The sequence below is a fragment of the Gossypium arboreum genome, chromosome 1 (assembly GCF_025698485.1).
Source record: "Gossypium arboreum isolate Shixiya-1 chromosome 1, ASM2569848v2, whole genome shotgun sequence".
Lineage (NCBI taxonomy): Eukaryota > Viridiplantae > Streptophyta > Magnoliopsida > Malvales > Malvaceae > Gossypium > Gossypium arboreum.
This window is the reverse complement of record NC_069070.1, coordinates 1,658,701-1,683,139: the sequence shown is the minus strand read 5'-3', so window position 1 is coordinate 1,683,139 and position 24,439 is coordinate 1,658,701. Positions and strand designations below refer to the sequence as shown.

Sequence of the window (24,439 nt, the reverse complement as noted above, 5' to 3'; positions counted from 1 at the left end):
AAAGATAAAATATAATCTGACTTATAATATAAGAATCTTTATTATACTTTTATTAATATTAGATGAAGATGATGTTTACGTGTTGTTTATATAACGTGTTGTGTCGGCTATACGGGTCAAGTTAATCAATACATTGTATTTGTCAAGCTAAATTATGGTAGATTTGAAATGTTCGACATGAATTTCTTCGGTGGAAGGGTTGACCCACCATAGATTAGGAACTGCCACTTGACTGCTACTAATATATGCTTTTCCATCCATATATGTGTATATATATATATGCTGGAACCTTGTTATTACATAAAAATACAGGACGATGATATTTGGTTGAAGATGATGTTTACATGTTGTTTATATTACGTGTTGTGTCGGCTATAAGGGTCAAGTTAATCAGTACATTGTATTTGTCAAGCAAAATTATGGTCGATTTGAAAAAAGGCACATGGTCGACATGAATTTCTTCGGTGGAAGGATTGACCCACCATAGATTGGGAGCTGCCACTTGAGTGCTACTAGTATCTGCTTTTCCATCCATATATGTATATATATATATGCTGGAACCTTGTTATTACATAAAAATACAGGAAGACTTCATTTTCTTCTTCAATGGCAGTGTCAGAAATCTCGCGATGTAGTTATCATGTATTCTTGAGTTTTAGAGGAGAAGATACGCGCAAAAGTTTCACGGATCATCTTTACACAGCTTTGGTGCACTTAGGAATTCAAACATTTAGAGATGATGAGGAAATCGAGAGAGGGAATAACATAAAAGATGAAATTGAAAAAGCAATACTACACCACTCCAAAATTTCTGTCGTTGTTTTCTCAAAGAATTATGCTGCATCCACATGGTGTCTTAACGAACTTGTAATGATATTGGAGCACAAGAAATCCTCTAAACATATTGTGTTGCCAGTTTTCTATGATGTGGATCCAAGTCAAGTCAAGAACCAGACGGGAAGTTATGCAGAAGCATTTACCCAACACGAACAAAACTTGGAGTCCATGGTACAAAGATGGAGGAATGCTTTAAAAGAAGTTGCGGATATAGGAGGCATGGTTCTACAAGACAGGTACGTTATACACATAATCAAGTTCCATATGGTTACTTCAATCCTTTTCATTAAGACTTGATAGAGTAGAAAGAAAATTGATAGAAAATATTGTTAGGTAGCGTTTGGAAATTAAAATGGTTACTTCGATCCATTTTAAAGGGTTAATTATAACTCAGATTTTAAATTATTAATATTGTATCAATAAGGTCTTTCTATCAAACAAGTCATTAGCTTAAGCATTAAATGTTAGCTCGAATTTGATGTGGATGTTTTTAAAACACATACATCAAATTTTAAATATGTTTGCACCTATCACATGAACAACTTGGATTTGATGAGTTGAAAACAAAAAGAAATAGCCTCTTGAATTTAATGACACTATTTGTGGTTTTCTAAGATGTCATTGTTGGTAATGCAAAAGAATATTTTCAATTGCGGAAATACTCTCATTGTTGCAGAAAATATTTTCAGAATATTTGTAGTTAGGGAAATCCTCTGCTATTTTTAGAAACTAAAACTGTTATTTTACCATTTTGACTTTCAAAAAATTGTATAAATAGGAGGTCATTCTCCTCATTTTTCACAGAACACAACAAGAGAAAAACAACTTCTCTATGTTCTCTAAACAACTTCTCTTTTACATTCAGTTTGGTCGCCTGTAACAATTTTATTTTTGCAGTAGTATATTTCCAACAATCATATCCAAGTTATTCGTGTAATAGGTTTACACATATTCAAAATATTATAATGAATAAAATAAATATATAAATTCATGTAAATAACATGAATTTATTAAACTTTCACAAAGAGAAAATTAAAATTTTGAGTATAGGTTGTTTCTCGAATGAATTTCATTAATTTTTATGTTGCTTTATTTAATTTGATTTAATTTTGAATGTAATAATTCTATCATATATGTTGAAATGTTGCATTAGTTTCTTATTTTACTTGAACATATAATCTCATAAAAACAATCAAAATATATGCAAGAAAAGAGAAAATACATTAATAACTTTTACTTAATTTCCAAGATTTTACCATTGAGTTGTATTTTTTAAATTTGCAGGCATGAATCACAATTCATTCAAGATATTGTTAAAGAAGTTCAAAATAAACTTCATCTTATTTCTTTGTATGTCCCTCCTTATTTAGTTGGAATAGATTCTCTCGTGACACAAATTAATCAATGGTTAGAACAAGATGGAGCAAATAAAGTTGGCATTGCAACTATTTGTGGCATTGGAGGCATTGGGAAGACAACCATTGCCAAAGTTGTTTACAATCAAAACATCCCGAGGTTTGAAGGTTATAGTTTCCTTGCTGATGTTAGAGAAACAAGTCAGGATTGCAATGGTTTAGTCCGTTTGCAAAGGCAACTTATTTCAGATATCCTTAGAGGAAAATCACATAAAACATACAATATAGATAATGGAATTAACAAGATCAAAGAAGTTGTATGTTGTAGAAGAGTTCTTATGGTTCTTGATGATGTTGATGAATTGGAAAAAATAAGAAAACTAATGGGAACTAAAATTCCTTTTCATCCAGGAAGTAAAATCATCATAACTAGTAGGAACCGATACCTATTGAATGCACATTTTATAAGGCAAATGTTTGATTTGGAAGCATCATGTAGTTGTGGAGGCTTAAGCAAGCAATTTGAAGTAAAAGAATTAGCTTTAAGTGAATCACTACAACTTTTTAATTGGTATGCTTTTGGTCATAACTTTGTGCCTGAAAGTTCAATGGCATATGCAAGAAGTTTAGTGAAACACTGTGGTGGGCTTCCATTAGCTCTTCAAGTTTTAGGCTCTTCACTATCTAGCAAAAGTGTGAGTTCTTGGAAAAGTGCATTGGAGAAATTAGAAGAAATACCTGATAGCAAAATTCAAAAGATTCTAAGAATAAGCTATGATTCTTTGGAAGATGACCATGACAAAAATTTATTCCTTGACATAGTTTGTTTATTCATTGGGAAGGATAGAGATTACACGACTACAATTCTAGATGGTTGTAATTTCTATACAACAATTGGAATTGAAAATCTAGTAGGCAGGTCTCTCTTAACCATTAATGAAAAAAACAAGCTAATGATGCACCAAATGATTAGAGATATGGGACGAGAAATTATTCGTCAAGAATCTTTTGATATTGGGAAACGAAGCAGATTGTGGCATAAGAACGCGTTTGATGTAATAAGAGAAAAAATTGTAAGAAACTATCATTTTACTCAAACTTTTTTCTTGTGTGCATGTAAACTATTTTTTTATTATCAAATTTCTTTTTATTTTTTAAAAAAGTTTTTCTGATGCAGGGTTCCAAAACAGTTAACTGCCTCACAATTGACCTAAAAGGATTGCTAGAAGACAAGGCTAAAAGGACAACTACAACTCTACATTTTCCAAAGCATTCCAAAAGTCAGTTTCTCATGTCAAATGATGTTGATATGGAAACTCAAGCATTTGCGAAGATGAAGAGACTTAAACTGCTTCAACTGGATTATGTAAGACTTAAAGGAGACTTCAAAGACTTTCCCAAAAGATTAAGATGGTTACGTTGGCATGGGTTTTGTATGCAATCTTTTCCGGTGGATTTTGATATCAATGAACTAGTTGTTCTCGACATGCGCAACAGTAAACTTAAACAAGTTTGGAAGGATACAGAGGTATGATATATACTAATTTTCCTTCTTTCTCTGTGTGTGTGAAACAATAATATATAAATGAAGGGTTTTCTTTTTTTGCAGTGCCTCCCAAATTTAAAGATCCTTAATCTCAACCATTCACATAGCCTTCTTAAAGCCCCAAGCTTTTCAGGACTCCCTAGCCTTGAGAAGTTGATGCTCAAAGATTGCATAAATTTGGTTGAAGTTGATCAATCTATTGGTGAGCTCAAGATGCTTACTTTCTTGAACCTTAAAGATTGCACAAGTCTTAGGAAACTTCCAAGGACAATTGGTTCATTAATATCACTTGAAGAGCTTATTTTATCTGGTTGTTCAAGACTTAATGATGTCCCCAGGGAGTTGCATAATATGAAATCATTGAAGGTGCTTAATTTAGATGAAACTTCCATATGTCAAACAAGATTGGGATGGCATTGGCTCTTACCGAGAAGAAGTAAAGAATTGGGTTTCTCTTGGGCATCTCTACCGTGCTCTTTGGTAAAGTTAAGCCTTGAAAGTTGCAAATTGTCTGATGATGTCATGCCCAATGACCTTTATAACTTAGCTTCATTGAAATCCTTAAATTTAAGTAGAAACCCGATTCATTGCCTTCCCGAAAGCATAAAAAAACTTACAAAACTTGATGAACTTCTATTGACTTCTTGCACTGAACTCCAAATGATTCCAAAGCTTCCAGTCTTGCCCAATGTTTTTGAGTTCTTGACAATATCTCCATTTAAAGGATATTGGGCAATTCTTCCATGCTTCTTTTCTTCCACACGATGTGTTATTTTTGGATGTGAAAAATTGACTGAGGTTGAAGATCTATTCAAGTTGGAACCAATTGAAAACTTTGAAGAAGAAGAGATTAGAAGATTATTCAACCTGGATTCCATTAGCAGAAATCGACTGCAACTTTATAGCTACCTAACAGACAGCATAATGCTTGCTACCCCACAGGTCCAATAGTTCTCCAACTTAAATTTTAACTTTATTTTTTTCTCTTACATTACTTAATGAACACATTCGTAATCGTCTAACATGTTTTTTTGGGATCAGGTCTTGCAGGAATGTGGTATAACAAGCACATTTGTTATAGGAAGTGAAGTTCCGATTGTGTTTAAGCATCGCACTAACGAGAACCGAATCTCTTTTTCTTTGCCAACACCATCTCATCCAGATGAAAAGATCCATCGGTTCAGCTTATGCATTGTTTTCTCTTTAGCTAGTGATCAAATATTGGAGTTTCTACCAAGTGTCCTCATTTTCAATGAGACCAAAAGGATCATGCAGAGATATCGCTCAAGTTTCATCGGAATTCCTGAGACTAAAGATAACACAATGTTGTGGTTGATCCATTGGCCAGTAACGGATTGTGAGTTTGAAAGTGGTGACCTTGTGAGTTGCATGGTAGTGCCTAGTCATCTCAGCATAAGAAAATTTGGCGTAACTTACGAATCACAACACAACGTTGGATTTAAATATGGCTTTTCACACGTATCAACAGGTACTATGACTATGACTTCAAATGATTATGTTTTTGGAATATTACCCCATGCACTATTAACACTTATCTAAACTAAAGATATATCCTTATTGAAATAATAATTTTTTGACAAAGGAAATAATAAATTATATGAATATTTCATGTGTTTTCAATGACAATATTATATATTAGTGAATACATCCTATTATTTTTTAATGTTTCCTTTTAGATGTCAATACCAAATGTTTAAGAAATGATAAATATTGCAATTGGGATCTAATTAAAATAATTTAATTGTTTGATAAATGATTAATCCTCTTACTTGTTTACAAGTCTTATAACATATTTTAGTGATAATAATATTAGTATTTTGATTTTTTCATATAATATTAAGAGAAAGGGATGAAGTCACACAGTTTAAATCTGTGTCAAATGGGTGCCTGACAAAAATTTTAACCAGCAACCTATTCAAGTCAAAACTACTATTTTAATATTCTAATAGGCATATCATGTTGATGATCACTGGAATTGATAAATAATACATTATTGTATATATTTTAGGAAATGAAGTTGCCACAAGAAATATGATGATGGGCCTAACTAAAAACTTACCCAGTTTGGAATCTTATGGAAATGTTAAAGTGCAACTTTGCAGTTATATAGAAGAATCAAAAGTTGTTGCTTCCCCACAGGTTCCCTTTACAAGTTTCAACTTTTAAAAAATATTTATATACTATTTTTTAAAATCTTATTCTATAACCCAATGCTACAGGTATTATACGATTACGGCATAATTACAACGTTTGATCCATTGCCATTTGATTACAATGGCCACTACTTTGGCCATCAAGCTGGCAAGACTGAGGTTTCAATATCAGTGCCCCCAAACTCTAGTCGAAAGATAAGTTGCTTCTTAAATTCGATTATCATTTTTTTTGCCAAGAATGATAAAACATATGGATTTTTACCATGCCTTGAAATTGTGAACGAGACCAAAGGTACAAAGTGGACCTACTCCAAACATTTCACGGGAATTCCTGAAACCAAGAATACCTTATACTGGACGACTTGTTGGAACTTTAGGGGTGATGAACTAGAAGCTGATGATCATATTACTCTTCGAGTTCTGTCAGATTTATCTGTACTAGAATTTGGGGTTGACTTTGTATATGATTATGAGCTAGACGACAACCCAAATTTTTTCAGTCGGTTGCCATGGATGAGTAAATGTTTTAAGTATCTTTTCGGGATTTTTGTTTTTATTTCGTCAAAATCCCAAAAAAACTTGTATAGGTTGCAAAGTTTAGTCAAATGTTGATTATTGTAGGATTGACATGAAGCAAATGACTATTTTGGTTTAGTCATTGCGGCCTTGGCTTAGTTGATTCCATCTTATATTTAATCTCTAATTCTTTTATGTATGCTATCGATATTGATTTTTGCTCAAGTTCTTCAATGAAGCACCTTGCTCTTGGTAATTCAATTAACTTGTGCTTTTAATCAGATGTCGCGGAGTTATTGTTAACTATTATTAGGCTAAATCTTTAGAGAAAATGGTGATTTCTATTTATGTTTCAAATATTCATGCTTGTTTTCATTGGAAGAGACTCTGGAAAATCTCTAAGTATCATGGTAAAGTGTTGGACGTGTTTATTCCTAACAAGAGGAATTGAAAAGGTCTATCTTTTGGTTTTGTAAGATTTGCAAGAATTATGGATGCTAAGAGGACGATTAGTAGACTGAATTGATTTTGTATATATGGAAGTAAAGTGAATGTGAACTTAGCTCGCTTTCAGGGGAGAGTGGTGTACTAAAAGAAAGTTGAAAATTAGGAGGAGAAAACGAGAAAAAGCATTCTTGGGAGATGATTTGATTACTATTTGTGGAACACTAATTCCTATAATTACATGGGATTGTTCATAATAGTTCTCTTAAAATATCGAACAAATATCAATTGGATGTTCTAGTTTAAATATTTAATTTTCAAGAGAATATATTTTTACCTCATTCTACCTTCTCGAAGATTTATGTCAAATCCAAACTGTTGTGAGTTGGTAGCCATGATGGAAATCAATTATGTAACATTTTAACAGTGCGGAGCCAAAAAGTTTTTTGAATGAAGGTAGAAATAAAATTGTATATTTTTATAATAATAAAAATTTTTTTTTATTATTTTAATAATTTACATCTTTATAATTTTTAAAACATTAAATTAAAATTTTCTCATTTTTCGCTCGAAAATCGATTTCACGGCATTTAAAGTAGTGAAGACGATGGGATAAAGGCTAAGGTTGACAAGGGATGTGAAAAAACATGTAAGAGCAGTAGACTATGAAAAGTCATAATATATTATAAACATTTCTTACGTTACATTTCAACCGCCTCTTAAATTCCACCAGTATCTGGTATTACTCGCTCTTGAGTGCTAACACTCTCCTCGTTACGGTCCACAATATTTAAAAAAAAAAACATAATTTAAATAATATTTTTTAATATTATTCATATTTATTTTATAGTTTATATTCGAAGTTTATAATTGTTACTCTTAATAATATTATCTTTAAAATTCGGACTCACGTTTCTCTTGAAAGTGCAATACGTTAATTATTCAAATAATAATTTTGACAAAAAGGTTTGGCAACAAATGGTGGATAAATACTAAGAAGCTCATGGTCTAAAGTCTAGATGGAGTAGCACTATTATCCAAAACAAAGAAGTGAAACAAATTAATTCTTTCTCCGCGACCAAATGACGTTTGTTATATAGAACTCTACAACCTAGTGCTACTAATTATCAATTTTATTGTTGTGACTCCATAACTAAAATTTAGTTGATCCCTTCACTAAAGAGTGTAATTATTCGAATAGGGATCATATCTCTTTTATAGTGGTACACTACTTCGTCTTATTATATGGATTTGTTCATAAAAGTTCTCTTAAAATATCGAACAAATATCAGTTGGGTGTTTTGATTTAAATATCTAGCTTTCAAGAGTATAATCTTACCTCATTCTGCCCTCTTAGATATTTATGTCAAATCCTAACTGTTGTGAATTGGTAACCATGATCGAAATCAATTCTCTTAACATTTCAAGGAGTTTTGACCTTAAGTAAAAGTCTTTCGTAAGAGTATTAGATAAGTAATTGATAAAAAAATCCATTCTAAAGGCAACTAGCAAATAGCTGTTTAATATTTTTCAACATTCATGAAGGGTTTTTATGTACTTTTATTGAATGGAATCGATTTTCTTTTTCCTAATAGAGGAACCACGAGAAGTAGAATGTTTTCCTAGGAATATTCTTACCATATCTATTTAAAATGTAATTCGTAACTTGTTCTTGAAAGGAAAATCATAATAATTTTTTCAGAATTTCTATTTAGAAATTTGGAAATCTTTTAAATCAACCGAATCATCTCACTCGAACATTTTATCAGCTTTATACAAATTATTCTTTGCATCAATAAATATTGTTCATGGCCTTGCACCCACTTTCATGCAGAATTATTTCTCCTATGCAGGGAATGGTCTCCATGAATTACTGTCATCTTTCGATTTAGGATGAATAAATTTCAATGAGTAATTTGATGGACACGATATTATTTTGATGATATGACTTGGTTTCTTTTTATCCAAAAAAGACGAAGAATGACATGAAATTGAACTATTATTTGAAAAAGGGACTTGAGTTTATACAAGATTATATACGCGGTAATTCAATTTCCTTTTCCTTGTTGGAAAAGGAATTCCATTTTGACTTTAACTGTAATTTTAAGAAGTTGTTTTCTTTTGTTAATTATTTAAAAATAATCGCATTTTAACTTGCAAACTTAAATCTTAAACTATTATCTTTTATGTTTACTTTTTAATGATAATTAACAAAAATATTTGGTTTTAAAATTTTAATACAATCAATGAAACACAATTCACACACATGAATGATAAAATTTGACGTGATTAAATAAATATTGAATTTTGTTATATTTTTAGTAATGAATATAGGTAAAATGGTAATAAACGGCATTTTAATGTCATTTAAAACGTGTCAAATAAATATTAGATTAGATATTCAATATTAATAATTAATATATAAATTGAATTATAAATGAGTGTAGATATTCAAAATTGTAAAATTAATATATATTGAATTAAATGACTACAAGACATAATCTTATTCAAGTATTAATAATAATGAAAAAAAAAAACGAGTGTTTAAGACAATTTTGTTGTATTTGTTTGTTCTATGATCCAACTATGGCAGGTAAGCGTGATGTAGGTTCATCGTACTCCCATCTAGTGGCTTTAATTTGCTCTAATGGAATTGAAAGCGAATCGATCCTTTTAACTTCTTCTTCTTCTTCCTCTTCATCATCGAAAATCGACTTTATTTCCAAAAAAAGTTTTGGGTCGATTTTGGAGTTCCAATCAATATCATCGATATACATATCTGCTGTATTAATTGGCAACTTATTTGTGCAAGAAAAACGATGATAATATTCCCAAAATCTCTATTTGGCTTCTTGGAAAGCATTTAAACCAGCTGAATTATCCCATTCGAAAACTTTATCAGTTTTGAATAAATTATTCTTTGATTCAACAAATTTATTCCAAATGGTTCCCATGAATTACTGTTATCATTGGGTTTGGGATGAGTAAATTTCGGACTGTAGTACCTTTCTCGGCGATTATGATATCTTCTTTGATAGTATGGCATGATTTCTTGTAATCCAAACAAATAAATGAATTGGAATCGCTAATGATATGAATTTACAATGAGGAGACTTGTTGGGTTTATATAATATTATTAGAGTCGGTGGTGACTCAATCCTTTTCCTTGTTGGAAAAGGAATTCTAATTTCAGTTTGACTATGATGTCTATTTTCTAAATATTTATATAATAAAATTATTAAAAAATAACTATATCTGTATTGATTCGTTTCCCTCTGATTGATACGTTATATCACTAGCTTCTCTAGAATCCTCATTGACTATCTGATCTCTTCACCCATTGGTGTTCCCCCAAGAATGTTTTTTCCCGTTTTCTCCTCCTAATTCATCTCTAGGATCATCACCTCCTAGCTTATCGTTTTCAACTTTCTTCCAGTGCACCACTTTTCCCTTAAAGCGAGCTAAGTTCACATTTACTTTACTTCCATATATACGGAATCCATTAAGTTCACTAATTGCCCTCTTATCATCCACAATGCTTGCAAATCTTACTAAACCAAAACGTAGACCTTTTCGATGCCTTTTGTTAGGAATAAAAGCGTCCAACACTTTGCCATGGAACTCAGAGATTTTCCATTGTCCCTTCCAATGAAAACAAGAAGGAAGATTAGAAACATAAACTGAAATCACCATTTTCTCTAAGGATTTATCCTAGTAATAGTTAACAATAACTCCACGGCAACTGATTAAAGGAACAAGTTAATTGAATTACCAAGAACAATGTTCTTCAATACTGTTCCAAATTCAATTTTGGAACTTTCTGTTATCATAGCTTTGAATTGTTTGAAACTCTGTTGGCATTATTCAATCGCACATAATTAACATTTTCTGTAGCAACTTCGTCATGGTAGAGCTATCATTGACAAGTCTGAACAAATTGTCTGTAGTATACAATAAATCTTAGAGAACTACACACTTCTATATTATTTCCTAGAGATTTCTTAATTCACATTTATCAGGAGTTCATTCGAAATAACTCAAATATCTTCTACTATTAATAAAAGGTTTAGAAAACTTATTTCTTGAAATTAAAATTCACATTTATTGACCTTCACAAATAAATATTTCTCTCGTAATATCTGTAACACTGTTTTTCCAATACTAATCGTGTTTAATTTTTTTTCTTCACATGAATTGAGAATCTTTAATTATATAGCAACAACTCTGATATGATACACCTAGAAACTTTTATCTATTAAATATATAAAGTGACCATGCAATTGATAATCATATACAATAATCAACATTTGGCTAAGCTTTGCAACCTATACAAGTTTTTTTGGGTTTTCGACAAAATATAAGCAAAAACCACGAAAAGAAACTTACAACATTTACTCATCCATGGCAACTGACTGAAAACATTTGGGTTACCGTCTAGCTCATAATCATATATAAGGTCAATACCAAATTCTAGCACAGATAAATCTGAAAGAACCCGAAGACTAATATGATCACCAGCTTCTAATTCATCACCCCTAAAGTTCCAACAAGTCGTCCAGTATAAGGTATTCCTAGTTTCAGGAATTCCCATGAAATGTTTGGAGTAGGTCCACTTTATACCTTTGGACTCGTTCACAATTTCAAGGCATGGTAAAAATTCATATGTTTTATCATCCTTGGCAGAAAAAATGATAATCGAATTTAAGAAGCAACTAAACTTTCGACTAGAGTTTGGGGGCACTGATATTGAAACCTCAGTCTTGCCAGCTTGATGGCCATGGTAATGACCATTATAATCAAATGGCAATGGATCAAATGTTATAATTATACCGTAATCATATAATACCTGTAGCATTGGGTTAGAGAATGAGTTATTAAAAAGTATATAGTATATAAATAATTTAAAAAACGTGGAACTTGTAAAGGGAACCTGTGGGGAAGCAACCACTTTTGATTCTTCTATATAACTGCAAAGTCGCACCTTAACATTTCCATAAGGTTCCAAACTGGACAAGAGTTTAATTAGGTCCATCTTGATATTTCTTGTGGAAACTTCATCTCCTAAAATATGTACAATAAAGTGTTATTTATCAAATTTAGTGATCATCAACATAATATGCTTATTAGAAAGTAATAGTATTGGCTTGAATGAAGTGATAATTAAAGCCTTTATCAGAAACCCATTTAATATGGATTCAAATCGTGACCCATCCCCTATACTCAACACTGTATGAAAAAGAGATATCAAAGTAGTAATGTTATTATCACTAAAATGTATTATAAGACTTGTAAGAAATAATCAATTATACATATTATATCTTTATTTTTTATTTTTATATAAAATATAAACTTTAAAACTATTAAATATGTTAATCAAAACCCCACTTTTATAATTTTATCCATTATTTTTGTTTCCACTTCTATTAGTACTAGGGATTAATCATTTATCAAACAATTAACTTATTTTCATTAGACCCCAATTGCAGCATAACTTTATAATCATCCACTACAGAGAACAGACTTTTAGCGGCGTTTTTTTTGGGTTCACAAGCGCCGCAAAAAATGCCACTATAGCAGGCACTGCAAAAATTTGTGGCGTTTATTTAAAAAAACGCCGCTAAAGACCATGACTTTTAGCGATGCTTTTTTTACAAACGCTGCTAAAGACCAGGACCTTTAGCGGCGCTTTTCTAAAAACGCAGCTAAAGACCATGACCTCTAGCAGTGCTTTTCCCGCAAACGCCGCTAAAGATCATGACCTTTAGCGGCGCTTTTCTCGCAAACGCCGCTAAAAATTATGAACTTTAAAAAATTATTTTATTTTAATTAAATAATATTTATTTTTATGTTAAATATTATATTATGTTTAATTTTTGAAATTTGAACTTTAAACTATATACTTTTAAGGATAAATAAAAATATTAATTAAATTAAATTTTCTATTAAAATTTAAACTTCAAAACTAAATATAAAAATTAATGAATTAAAATTTAATACATAAAAAACACACACACACAGAGACACACAAAGTATTACAATTTCTAAAATAAAATTCATCCTGATGAGAATATAATGCCAAATCATTATCACCTCTCATTGCAATGCCTGCATATATAACTTAGTGAAGTACTTTGATCTTGATCTTGGTTAAAACTTGTTCCAGCAATAAAGAAAATTGTTAAACGGAATCTTGGTCACCTGACTGAGCAAAACAAGGAAATTAGCTATACCATATACTGTAATGAAAGTGAAATCAGTAAATAGTAAACCCATAATAAAAAAACTGATGCTAGGCTAATCGTAAATTCTACTGTCGCTGTAAATAAGTGTCAGGCATAAGTCCAGTTTCATGTTGATGGACTTGTAAAGGCCTCAAAAAGAAAATAAGTAGCATATATGAAAAAGACAAAAAGGGTCAAATGAAGGTTAAAGGAGATGTCATGACGAACCTCACTAGATTTGACACATTTTTACCCTTAAAGTCCAACTCTTCCTTCTCCTTATCATCCTTTTAACCTCCATGTTTTAATTATTATCTTCCCATATGATCTCCAGGACATTGTCATTCACATCAACTTGCAATTAATTTTCAAGCACTGGAACACAATTCAGACATAAGTCCATAAATGAAACCATATTTTCCTACAATTCCTGTCATTGATTATAGACATATCATTTTCTATTCTTCTAGGTTTTTACTCATTCTAACCTATATAATCATTGAGAATATTCATAATTTATTGAAGCATGAAATTTTTAAAAGATACATCGATTTAAGATTTTCAAACAACAAAAATGTTTGCTTTGTATTTCTAGTCTGACTTCATTTTGGAAGTTAACCTTTAAACTTTCTGTAGAGGATTTATCCTGAGTAGGAAATAATAAGAGCATGGTAAGATAGTCTAGGTTCTATCTATCTAACATGACAATTGCAACAAATGATGGCTCCAAATCGTGAGTCATATAAATAGAAACATGCAAAAACATTTAATAATGAAGATAAGAGAATTACTTGTTACAACACAAGTGTGGTAGCCACCACATGCAACTTCTTCTGAATATGGCAATGTCTTGATCATGGATGGCATGGTTGCATTCTTGGCCTCCCCAAATCCCTAAATATTTTCATTAAGATAACATCACTCAAAAATGCCATATGATTAGAAACATTAGGTGATGTTGAAATTGACAGGTTTAGAACTTACAAGATTAGCTACCACTTTATCCCCAAACACAAACAAAGACCCAGTTTCAGCAATACCTAGACAAATTAAGATCTGAAAACAAAAGTTTGGAATATGTCCAGTAATAAGGTCATAAAAATTGATTGACCATAAGAGAAATCATTTCAAATTACCATCAATGCATGCTGAATGCAACAAGCCAGCTGCAACTCTTTTGACCTAATGCAGGGATAAATAATAAAGCCAAAGGTCCATAGTTAGCAGAAAGAAATTGACGTCCACAGCAATTTTAGTTACACCAGTAAAAAGTTCAAAGTTACAGGTAGAGATTACCCTGATACCCTCTAATTTCTTTATAAGCCTTGGTGTATATTCACTGAAAAAATTATAAATATATAAACTTAAAAATCTTTACTGTGAGAAAACAGAAAGCTCAAGATGAAATGAAAATAGAAACTCATAATAAAAAATAAATGAAGAACAGAAAAAATAGTCTGATTTCTAAAAGGAATAGTAAAACAAACAAATATGAAAGTGAAAGAAGGGAAAGGAGAAAATAAAACAAACGATACACTATCTGTAGGCAGAAGGAAAAAAAAATATATAGCTTTGTCCATGTCAAACACTAATAAAAGTTGGCATTCCTAGGAGACATCTCATTTTCAGTTTCCACACATTGGTTACGGTGGGAACACCTTAAAATGTTGCAAAAGGCAATGTATTTTCATTATTATATTTCACCATATAATCTCAAATTTTACGACCTAGACCCACAAACATATTCTTCCTTTATCTATATAAAAGAAAAGAGCAGCAGTACTCAAATATTCAATTAATCAAATAGGTGATTCCCGATCTAAAATGTCTAAGTAGGCCTTGGCAATAACAACCATTTCTAGTCTATTTTTATGCTTTTGTCTTTGACATGCCTACTTAATCAGATCCTTTCCTTCCCGTTCTAAAATAGCTGACTGGTCAACAATGACTCACCAGGCCACAGGATTAATGGATGGAAGTTCTAGGAACAACCAAAGAAGAATGCATCTGGACCACTCAAGAGTATCCAGCCTAGGAGGAAATACTAGATGTATTTTGCTCTAATTCTCCCCCTACCCCCTGCTAAGCTATGACACACTGATGTACTTTCACACTGGATTTTGGGGCACACAGCACAGTGCTTGTGCATAATCCAATAGGTATTAATATTTATTTCTCTTATGAAATAATAATCCTGCCTCAAGCACTACCAAAAAGAAAAGAGAAGGAAATGATAAGCTGAAGGCTCTCTTATATCAGCCAATAATCAATTAAACATAAAATGTAACCTGTTGCTTGTTAAAAAACCAAAAATGCTCGACTCAAGGCCATGATCAAGTCTTTCAGATGCAACTGCTCCCCAACTTAAAGCCTCACCTCCATCTGGTGAAGTACATAGAAAAGGAAATACAGACATTACATCCAAGCATACATATCAAAAACATATCCAAAATAGTACTGCAAGAAAATAGAATCTATATCTTGTGAAGCATTTCCAGTTTCATACCAGTAACAACAACTGTGTGCTCTGAACCCAAAGCAGCCAATTTAATTGTAAGCTCGCTCAAGCATTCCACTTTGGTTGGCTTATGAACTGCTTTCGCAGCCTCTGTATATACAATATGCCATTCATCCCAAACAAGTGAGAATATGCTGATTACACAATAAAGCTAATAATAAGAAAACAAAGCATTGACAAATAGGCAACTTAATAATTTAACTTAAATATTATAAGCATTCAAATAAAAAGGAGCTCATTTAGCTATTACTTTTTCCAAGGCCAAGTTGCCCGCTTGAGTTCTTCCCCCACATGTAAAGTTCTCCATCCTCTACAGGTCAAAACCACATTTTACAGAAAATATACAAAAGATGGAATCAGAAGCAAGGACATAACACAGTGAATCTTAAGTTCATTGGGGAGGGGGGGTTCGCAGAAGAGGGAACAAATGAAACAGTAATATTATGTTCGTGTCTATTCCTGGAAGAAAAATGTGAATCCATCTCATTGTATTATTTCAGAAATTCTAATAAAAAGAGACTTGTCACTTTTATAAAAATATAGCCTTTATTTTAAATACCAACGGTTTGAAATTATTTTCCAATTTATAAAAATGAGCAACATTAATTATCAAGCAATTCCAACCAAAGCAGTTCATCCTGCATACTAAAGCCAGAGTTACTACTTTATCTTATGTAAGTGTTATTTCACAATATCAGTCATTTGCAATCAATCTTAAAAACATGGCTTGGTTAAGCAATTGTTAGACAGCATCCTGGTAAAAAAACAAAAACATTGTTACATTAGCAATCAATCATTATTGAAGAGAAAACAAAAGTGAAAATCATGTGATTAGCAATCAAACATTGTTACATCAGCATGTTTTAGGATATAAAAAATGCATCATTTTGTTACATAAGCCAATTATGTACTCATACATCATTTTGTTCATGTTTAAGCATGCATATGTTTGTTGGTAGAACATGAAGCATACAGGTTTAAGGAACTAGAAGAGCTTGGGATAGTTTTCAGCGAGGATGAGAAAGAAGTTTGAAAACAGAGAATATAAGAAGACTCTTCAATACTGAAGAAAAGTAAAGAAGTAAAAAGCACCTGAAGCTGTAGTGCCTCAGAACGACAGCTGTGGAAATAATTTGGCACAGTCAAATGCTTATAGTCAATTTGAACCAGTTATGACATTAATGAATCTGAAAAGAAAACACCATTACTAATACATAAAATGATCAAATATTAGAAAATAGAAGAATGCATCGGATCCACTGATAACAAGTGCCAAATGGTTATCATTTAAACCTTTATAAGAAAATGGTTAGAAAAAGACAGTTTTACTTACCTGCCGAAATATTTGAAGAACATCCGAGGTAGAAAAGAAATCATTTTTAGCACTCATAGCTTTGAAATTGTCCAGTAATGTTCCATCCAAATGAACGGGAAATAGTAGATATGCGTCGTGATTCCATGATCCTTCTTGTGTAGGCTAGCCAATTAAATCAAATTGTTTCAGACAAATACAATTTTGCATGGAAAGTGATTTAAAGAAAGAAAATGCATCTTGGAGAATAGTTTATTTTACACCGCTAATTAGAATGAGAGATCTGAACAATTACCTTAACAGAAATGATAGCATGGTCAAGAAGGGGAAGAAGATTACGGTGACTAAACGAGGATGAAACACGAATATCCTCCCGAAAAAATTCTAACTGTTCATTATTCTGAATGAGAACTTTCTTCATTGCATAAGTTCCATCATCTGCAAATGCAACCCAAGTAAGTTCATTCCAAAACCAAATTAATTTTCCCTTTGATCTGATGAATACACAAATACGAAAATAACATGATAAAATCTGGCAGATGGCATAGCAGATGTCACCATCCTAGATAAAATCCCCCAGCAAAAAAAAAAGGTTAGCAAATCCATTTAAGATGTAAATTTAGATAATAAGAGGGAAAATGCAAAGCTCATCTATTGTAAATTAAAATTAGGCAGTAACTAATTGAAAATTCGATGAACAAAAAAGAGGGGAAATCATAGGACCGCCATTTTCCAAGTGTAAATAAATTGGGCAAGAAGCGCATAAAGCACTCATTTCAGATCATAGTTTACTACTACAACATGATTTTGAGGTTTGTGAAACTGATCAAATCCAATATATATGAAATGGAAATAAGAAAGGAGGAGATGAGATCGAGCCAGATCTGGCAATACCTTAAAGGATTGTGAGAAGAGAAATCGCAAAGGCAAGGTGGGCAAGTGTTGGAAGTGTGGCTGAAGGCTACTAATCCTTCCATGAAATGCCAATACAGAGGTGGACCCACCTTCAACGCCGCCGTCTGGTTCACTGCCATCTATTCTATATCAGAGTCTAACTGGAAACCAAATCAAGACTGCTGCTGGAGAGTTTCTTGATTGAAAAGAGCAACGGAGGGGCCATTTTAGGGGGAAAAATTAGGGGTTTCAGAGGGGGCAAATTTGGGGATAAAACCGCGGTTTTTGTTTTAAGTGAAATGATTTTTTTTGTGGCGTTTTTATTAAAAACGCCGTTATTGTTAACTTTTTGCGGTGTTTTTATGAAAAATGCCACCACAAATTATTTCATTTTAAATAAAATGACGCTGTTTTATTCTGTTAAAATTTTTTTTATTTTATCTGCTAAAATTATTAGTTAAATAATTTTATAAAATATTTATTATTACTATTTTTTAAATTAGTTTTATAAATAAAAAATAAGTACTCGAAAATAAATATCGTGTATTTTAATAAGAAAACAAATAATTAAATGGCTGTAATTAATTATTAAGTTAAAATTATCCAATGTAAGCAATCAATCTCTCACATATCAAATTTCTATTAAAGATTGAGACGTTAATCATGATTTTATTTTATTCTTTTCCGATCTAATCTCCATTTCATTAGAGATATTTCTTCCTAACTTCAATATAACTATTTTGCTAGAATTTGATGTGGAATGATTTTAGTTTTGTATTTCATTTTTATTTGTTATAATCGGTCCTATTCAAAATAGATATTTACCTATCCATATCAATCATTATTTTTTTTTTATTTATCAATTTTTTAAATCTAATATTTAAATATATCAAATGGTTTAGATTAAATATTTTTAAATATAAAAGTATTAATTGATTGTAAAAATTCTATCATTTAACAAATCTTAAGTAAACCTTAAATCCTAAACCATTTAATTATATAAAGTTTATCTATTATCTCTTCAATAATTTAAACTATAATCATAATTTTAATATATTAAAATTAATATTATCTTTTACAATTATATAATAAATTATTTAATATATAAATTAAAAAATACTAATTAATCTAAACCCTAAATCACGACCTCGACCCTAAACCTTAAATCATAAAACATAAATCTTTAACCCTTAACCCTTAACCCTTAAACCTCAACCCCTCTAAAACTTAAACCCTAACCCTTAACCCATAATTCATAAACCTTAAAATAGTAACTCATAAACATTAAACCCTTAACCATATACTATAAACCCTAAACTATAATGATAATTAATTCAATATTTTAAAATTAATACTATCTCTTTTACAATTATATAAGAAAATATTTAACATATAAATTAAAAATAATTAGTCATATAAAATGATGTTATATCAATAATTGTGTTCATAATTTATGCTTTTGGGATTTAACCCATTGCACACTAAACCATTGTTCATGTATACTTTTGGAATTTTACCCATTTTGATATATATATTTTTAAAATAATAATTTATATTTATCTTATTTAGATTTATATTATAAAAAATCTAAGATACACAAGTTAAGTAGTTTACCATATTTACCTCTAAACCACAAACCCCAAACTCTAGGCCCTAAACACTAACCCATAACTCATAAACTAAATTAATTTTTTGCGGCATTTTCCCAAAAGCGCCACTAAAACCTCGATCTATAGCGGCGTTTTCCCAAAAGTGCCGCTAAAACCTTAATCTATAGTGGCGTTTTCCTAAAAGCGCCGCTAAAACCTCGATCTATAGTGCCGTTTTTCCAAAAGCGCCGCTAAAAACTGAGCAATAGCGGCGTTTTTCCAAAAGCGCCGCTAAAACATCGATCTATAGTGGTGTTTTTCCAAAAGCACCGCTAAAAGCTCGATCTATAGCGGCGTTTTTTCAAAAGCGCCGCTATTGTTCAGTTTTTAGCGGCGTTTTAACTAAAAACGCCACTATTGCTCTATTTTTAGCTGCGTTTGGATCAAAAACATCGCTATTGCTCAGTTTTTTGTGGCGTTTTAATGCAAACGCCGCTAATGTATAATATTTGTGGCGTTTTTTCTCCAAACACCACTAAAGACGCCGCTAAAGCCCTATTTTCCTGTAGTGATCATTTTATTATTAAGCTCAATTTCTCTCATAATCTATTAAATTGTCACATTTCTTGAAAATAATTTTATTGTATTAGAAAGTCTTTTAGAGAAACATTCATCATTTCTTTAACATTTGTTATTCACATATAAAATGAAACAATAAAATAAATATAATAGGATGTATTTACTAAAATATAATTATTTTGAAGTCAACTTATACCTGTAGGTAAGTGCGAAAAGCCATATTCATATCTAATGTTGTGTTCTGATTCATAAGTAAAGCCAAATTTTCTTATGCTGAGATGAATAGGCACTACCATGCAACTCACAAGGTCACCACCTTCAAATTGACAGTCCGTTACTGGCCAATGAATCAACCACAACATTGTGTTATCGTTAGTCTGAGGAATTCCAATGACACTTGAGCAATATCTCAGCATGATCCTTTTGGTCTCATTGAAAATGTGGACACTTGGTAGAAGCTCCAACATTTGATTACTAGCTAAGGAGAAAACAATGCATAAGCTGAACCGATGGATCTTTTCATCTGGATGAGACGGTGTTGGCAAAAAAAAAAGAGATTCGATGCTCGTTAGTGCGATGCTTAAACCCAATCGGAACTTCACTTCCTACAACAAATGTGCTTGTTATACCACGTTCCTGCAAGACCTGATCCAAAAAAAAAAACATGTTAGATGATTAAGTAGTATAAGAGAAAAAATAGATTTAAAATTTAACTTGGAGAAACTATTAGACCTGTCGGGTAGCTAGCCTTTTGCTGTCTGTTAGGTAGCTAAAAAGTTGCAGTCGATTTCTATTAATGGAATCCACATTGAATAATCTTCTAATCTTTCTGCTTCAAAGTTTTCAATTGGTTCCAACTTGAATAGAGCTTCAACCTCAGTCAATTTTTCACATCCAAAAATAACACATCGTGTGGAAGAAAAGAACCATGGAATAATTACCCTATATACTTGATATGGAGAGTTGTCTTTAAAAATAAAGTTGCACTCAAAAACATTGAACAAGACCGGAAGCTTTGGAATCATTTAGAGTTCAGTGTAAGAAGTTAATAGAAGTTCATCAAGTTTTGTAAGGTTTTTTAAGCTTCCGGGTAGGTAATGAATTGGGTTTCTACTTAAATTTAAGGATTTCAAGGAAGCCAAGTTACAAAGATCATTGGGCATGACATCATCAGATAATTTGCAACTTTCAAGGCTTAACTTTACCAAAGAGCCCGGTAGAGATGCCCAAGAGAAACCCAATCCTTTGCTTCTTTTCAGTAAGAGCCAATGCAACCCCAATCTTGATTGATATATGGAAGTTTCATCTAAATTAAGCACCTTCAATGATTCCATATTATGCAACTCCCTTGGAACATCATCAAGTCTTGAACATCCAGATAAGATAAGCTCTTCAAGTGATATTAATGAACCAATTGTCCTTGGAAGATGCCTAAGACTAGTGCAATCTTTAAGGTTCAAGAAAGTAAGCATCTTTAGCTCACCAATAGATTGATCAACTTCCACCAAATTTATGCAATCTTTGAGCATCAACTTCTCAAGGCTAGGGAGTCCTGAAAAGCTTGGGGTTTTAAGAAGGCTATGTGAATGGTTGAGATTAAGGATCTTTAAATTTGGGAGACACTGCAAAAAAAGAAAACCGTTCTGTTATAAATGTATTATTGTTTCACACGCACACAAAGAAGAAGGAAAACTAGTATATATCATACCTCTCTATCCTTCCGAACTTGTTTAAGTTTATTGCCGCGCATGTCGAGAACAACTAGTTCATTGATATCAAAATCCACCGGAAAATATTGCATACAAAACCCATGCCAACGTAACCATCTTAATCTTTTGGGAAAGTCTTTGAAGTCTCCTTTAAATCTTACATTATCCGATTGAAGCGGTTTAAGTCTCTTCATCTTCAAGAATGCTTGAGTTTCCATATCAACATCATTTGACATGAGAAACCGACTTTTGGAATGCTTTGGAAAATGCAGAGTTGTAGTTGTCCTTTTAGCCTTGGTCTTTTGCAATCCTTTTAAGTCAAGTGTGAGACACTTAATTGTTTTGGAACCTCAGATCGAAAAAACTTTTTAAAAATAAAAGAAATCTTATAAAAAAATAGTTTACATGCATAGAAGAAAAAGTTGAGTAGAATGATATTTCTTACAATCTTTTCCCTTATTACATCAAATGCGTCTTTATGCCACAATCGCTTCGTTTTCCAATATCGAAGATTCTTGACGAATAATTTCTCGCCCCATATCTCTAATCATTTGGTGCATCATTAACTTCTTGTTTTCATTGATGGTTAAGAGAGACCGCCTACTAGATTTTCAATTCCAATTGTTGTATAAAAATCACAACCATCTAGAATTGTAGTCGTGTAATCTCTATCCTTCCCAATGAATAAACAAACTATGTCAAGGAATAAATTTTTGTCATGGTCGTCTTCCAAAGAATCATAGCTTATTCTTAGAATCTTTTGAATTTTATTGTCAGGGATTTCTTCCAATTTCTCCAATGCACTTTTCCAAGAACTCACACTTTTACTAGATAGTGAAGAGCCCAAAACTTGAAGAGCTAACGGAAGCCCACCACAGAGTTTCACTAAACTTCTAGCATATGCCATTGAACTTTCAGTCACAGAGTTATGACCAAAAGCATACCAATTAAAAATTTGTAGCAATTCACTTGAAGCTAATTATTTTACTTCAAATAGCTTGCTTAAGCCTCCATAACTAGTTGATGCTTCTGAATCAAACATTTGGCTTATAAAATGTGCATTCAATAGGCATCGATTTCTACTAGTTATGATGATTTTACTTCCCGGATGAAAAGGAATTTGAGTTCCCATTAGTTTTCTTATTTTTTCCAATTCATCAACATCATCAAGAACAAGAAGAACTCTTCTACAACATATAACTTCTTTGATCTTGTTAATTCCATTATTTGTATTGTATATTTTATGTGATTTTCCTTTAAGAATATCTGAAATAAGTTGCCTTTCCAAACGAACTAAGCCATTAATATCTTGACTTGTTTCTCTAACATCAGCAAGGAAACTATAACATTCAAACCTCGGGATGTTTTGATTGTAAACAACTTTGGCAATGGTTGTCTTCCCAATGCCTCCAATGCCACAAATAGTTGCAATGCCAACTTTATTTGCTCTCTCTTGTTCTAACCATTGATTAATTTGTGTCAAGAGAGAATCTATTCCAACTAAATAAGAAGGGACGTACAAAGAAATAAGATGAAGTTTATTTTGAACTTCTTTAACAATATCTTGAATGAATTGCGATTCATGCCTGCAAATTTAAAAAAAATTCAAAATAGAACTTAATGGTGAAATCTTAGAAATTAAGTAAAAGTTACTAATGTATTGTCTCTTTTCTTGCATATATTTTGATTGTTTTTATGAGATTATATATTCAAGTAAAAATAAGAGACTAATGCAACATTTCAACATATGGATCGAATGTCCAAAGATGGTGTCTGAAGACAAATTGTTTAAAAAATATGTCTTCTATTTGGAAAGGAATAATTGAAAATTCTTTGGATGCGGAGGTATTTAGATGTGTTGGGGTGGATTCATTCTATTGGATGGTTGGGAACGGAAAGACTACTTTATTTTGGTGGGATAATTGGTGTGGGGATCGACCTCTAAAATTATTCTACCCAAGGCTTTTCCGTTTAGCAAAGAGCTAGGATTGTACTATTGCAGAAGTGGTTTGTATGCTAGGAAAAGGTAAGGCTAATTGGAATGAATTTTTTACAAGACCGCTGCTGAGTAGGGAGGAGGGATTATGTATAGAATTGGCTGAAAGGGTGTCTAGCACAGAACTGAAATCGAACATTGAGGTTAGGCTGTGCTGGAATAAAGATAAAAGAAGGGGATTTTTCGGTTAAAAAATGTACGGAATTATTGATGCTGGAAGATGGGGAAAACAATTTGTTTGAATGTGGTAATTTATGGAAAATTAAGGTGCCTCCTAGAGTGCGCTACTTTCTCTGGATGCTTGCGATTGACAGACTACCAACATTGGTATTTCTAGCTAGAAAAGGAGTGTGCTTTCAAAATGTATCGCTAAGCTATCCGTGGTGCGAAGGTGTTCCGGAGTGTGCTTCTCATCTATTCTTTCAGTGCAAATTTATTGCTGGTTTTTGGAGGAGAATTTTCATGTAGTGGGAAATAGGTTGGAAGCAGGTGGAAGGGTTTTCGGATTTCTTTGTCTTATGCAACAATGTGCAAATGGCTGGTTTTAGGAAACGGCTATGGTTGATTGCTATTGCAGCAGCTTGCTGGACAATTTGGTTAGCAATAAATGGATTGATATTTGATAATCGGAGAGTATGCATGGAAAAATTAATGTTCCTAACTAAAATGAGAGCTTTGTTGTGAATCAGATCCATCCATGATGAAATTAATTTGAAGGAGGATCTTTGGTGGATTTCTCCACTCAGATG

General features: G+C 31.9%; 3 protein-coding genes and 1 long non-coding RNA gene across 7 annotated transcripts; 1 reads left to right on the top strand and 3 right to left on the bottom strand.

Annotated features, from left to right (window-relative positions):
• The first annotated feature begins 314 nt into the window (after positions 1-314).
• On the top strand, positions 315-5,982 carry LOC108482401 (disease resistance protein RPV1-like). Its single transcript, XM_053025899.1, has 7 exons — positions 315-1,073; positions 2,122-3,265; positions 3,370-3,424; positions 3,494-3,720; positions 3,802-4,680; positions 4,780-5,227; positions 5,768-5,982. Exons 1-7 carry the CDS (start codon positions 607-609, stop codon positions 5,923-5,925), a joined length of 3,378 nt encoding a protein of 1,125 aa, XP_052881859.1. The 5' UTR covers positions 315-606; the 3' UTR covers positions 5,926-5,982.
• Positions 5,983-9,970: 3,988 nt separating this feature from the next.
• Positions 9,971-10,693, bottom strand: LOC128281429 (uncharacterized). Its single transcript, XR_008271782.1, has 2 exons — positions 10,645-10,693; positions 9,971-10,514 (listed from the first exon to the last, which is right to left on the bottom strand). It is a non-coding gene; the product is annotated as an uncharacterized LOC128281429 (long non-coding RNA).
• A 409-nt stretch (positions 10,694-11,102) lies between these two features.
• LOC128279256 (uncharacterized) lies at positions 11,103-11,929 on the bottom strand. Its single transcript, XM_053025891.1, has 2 exons — positions 11,803-11,929; positions 11,103-11,718 (listed from the first exon to the last, which is right to left on the bottom strand). The coding sequence occupies exons 1-2, from the start codon at positions 11,902-11,904 to the stop codon at positions 11,173-11,175; spliced, it is 648 nt and encodes a 215-aa protein (XP_052881851.1). The 5' UTR covers positions 11,905-11,929; the 3' UTR covers positions 11,103-11,172.
• Positions 11,930-12,797: 868 nt separating this feature from the next.
• LOC108480115 (uncharacterized) lies at positions 12,798-18,160 on the bottom strand. 4 transcript variants are annotated; one of them, XM_053025880.1, is made up of 13 exons: positions 17,818-18,160; positions 17,219-17,361; positions 16,945-17,088; positions 16,704-16,798; positions 15,862-15,921; positions 15,600-15,701; positions 15,382-15,475; positions 14,390-14,432; positions 14,230-14,275; positions 14,078-14,133; positions 13,885-13,987; positions 13,322-13,468; positions 12,798-13,074 (listed from the first exon to the last, which is right to left on the bottom strand). In XM_053025880.1, exons 5-12 carry the CDS (start codon positions 15,902-15,904, stop codon positions 13,455-13,457), a joined length of 501 nt encoding a protein of 166 aa, XP_052881840.1. In that variant the 5' UTR covers positions 15,905-15,921; positions 16,704-16,798; positions 16,945-17,088; positions 17,219-17,361; positions 17,818-18,160; the 3' UTR covers positions 12,798-13,074; positions 13,322-13,454. The 4 variants fall into 4 exon arrangements, with proteins under 4 accessions (XP_052881840.1, XP_052881843.1, XP_017638484.1 ...); XM_053025883.1 differs by having other exon boundaries at positions 12,798-13,070; XM_017782995.2 differs by lacking the exon at positions 13,322-13,468 and having other exon boundaries at positions 12,798-13,070.
• Between the last annotated feature and the right edge of the window lie 6,279 nt (positions 18,161-24,439).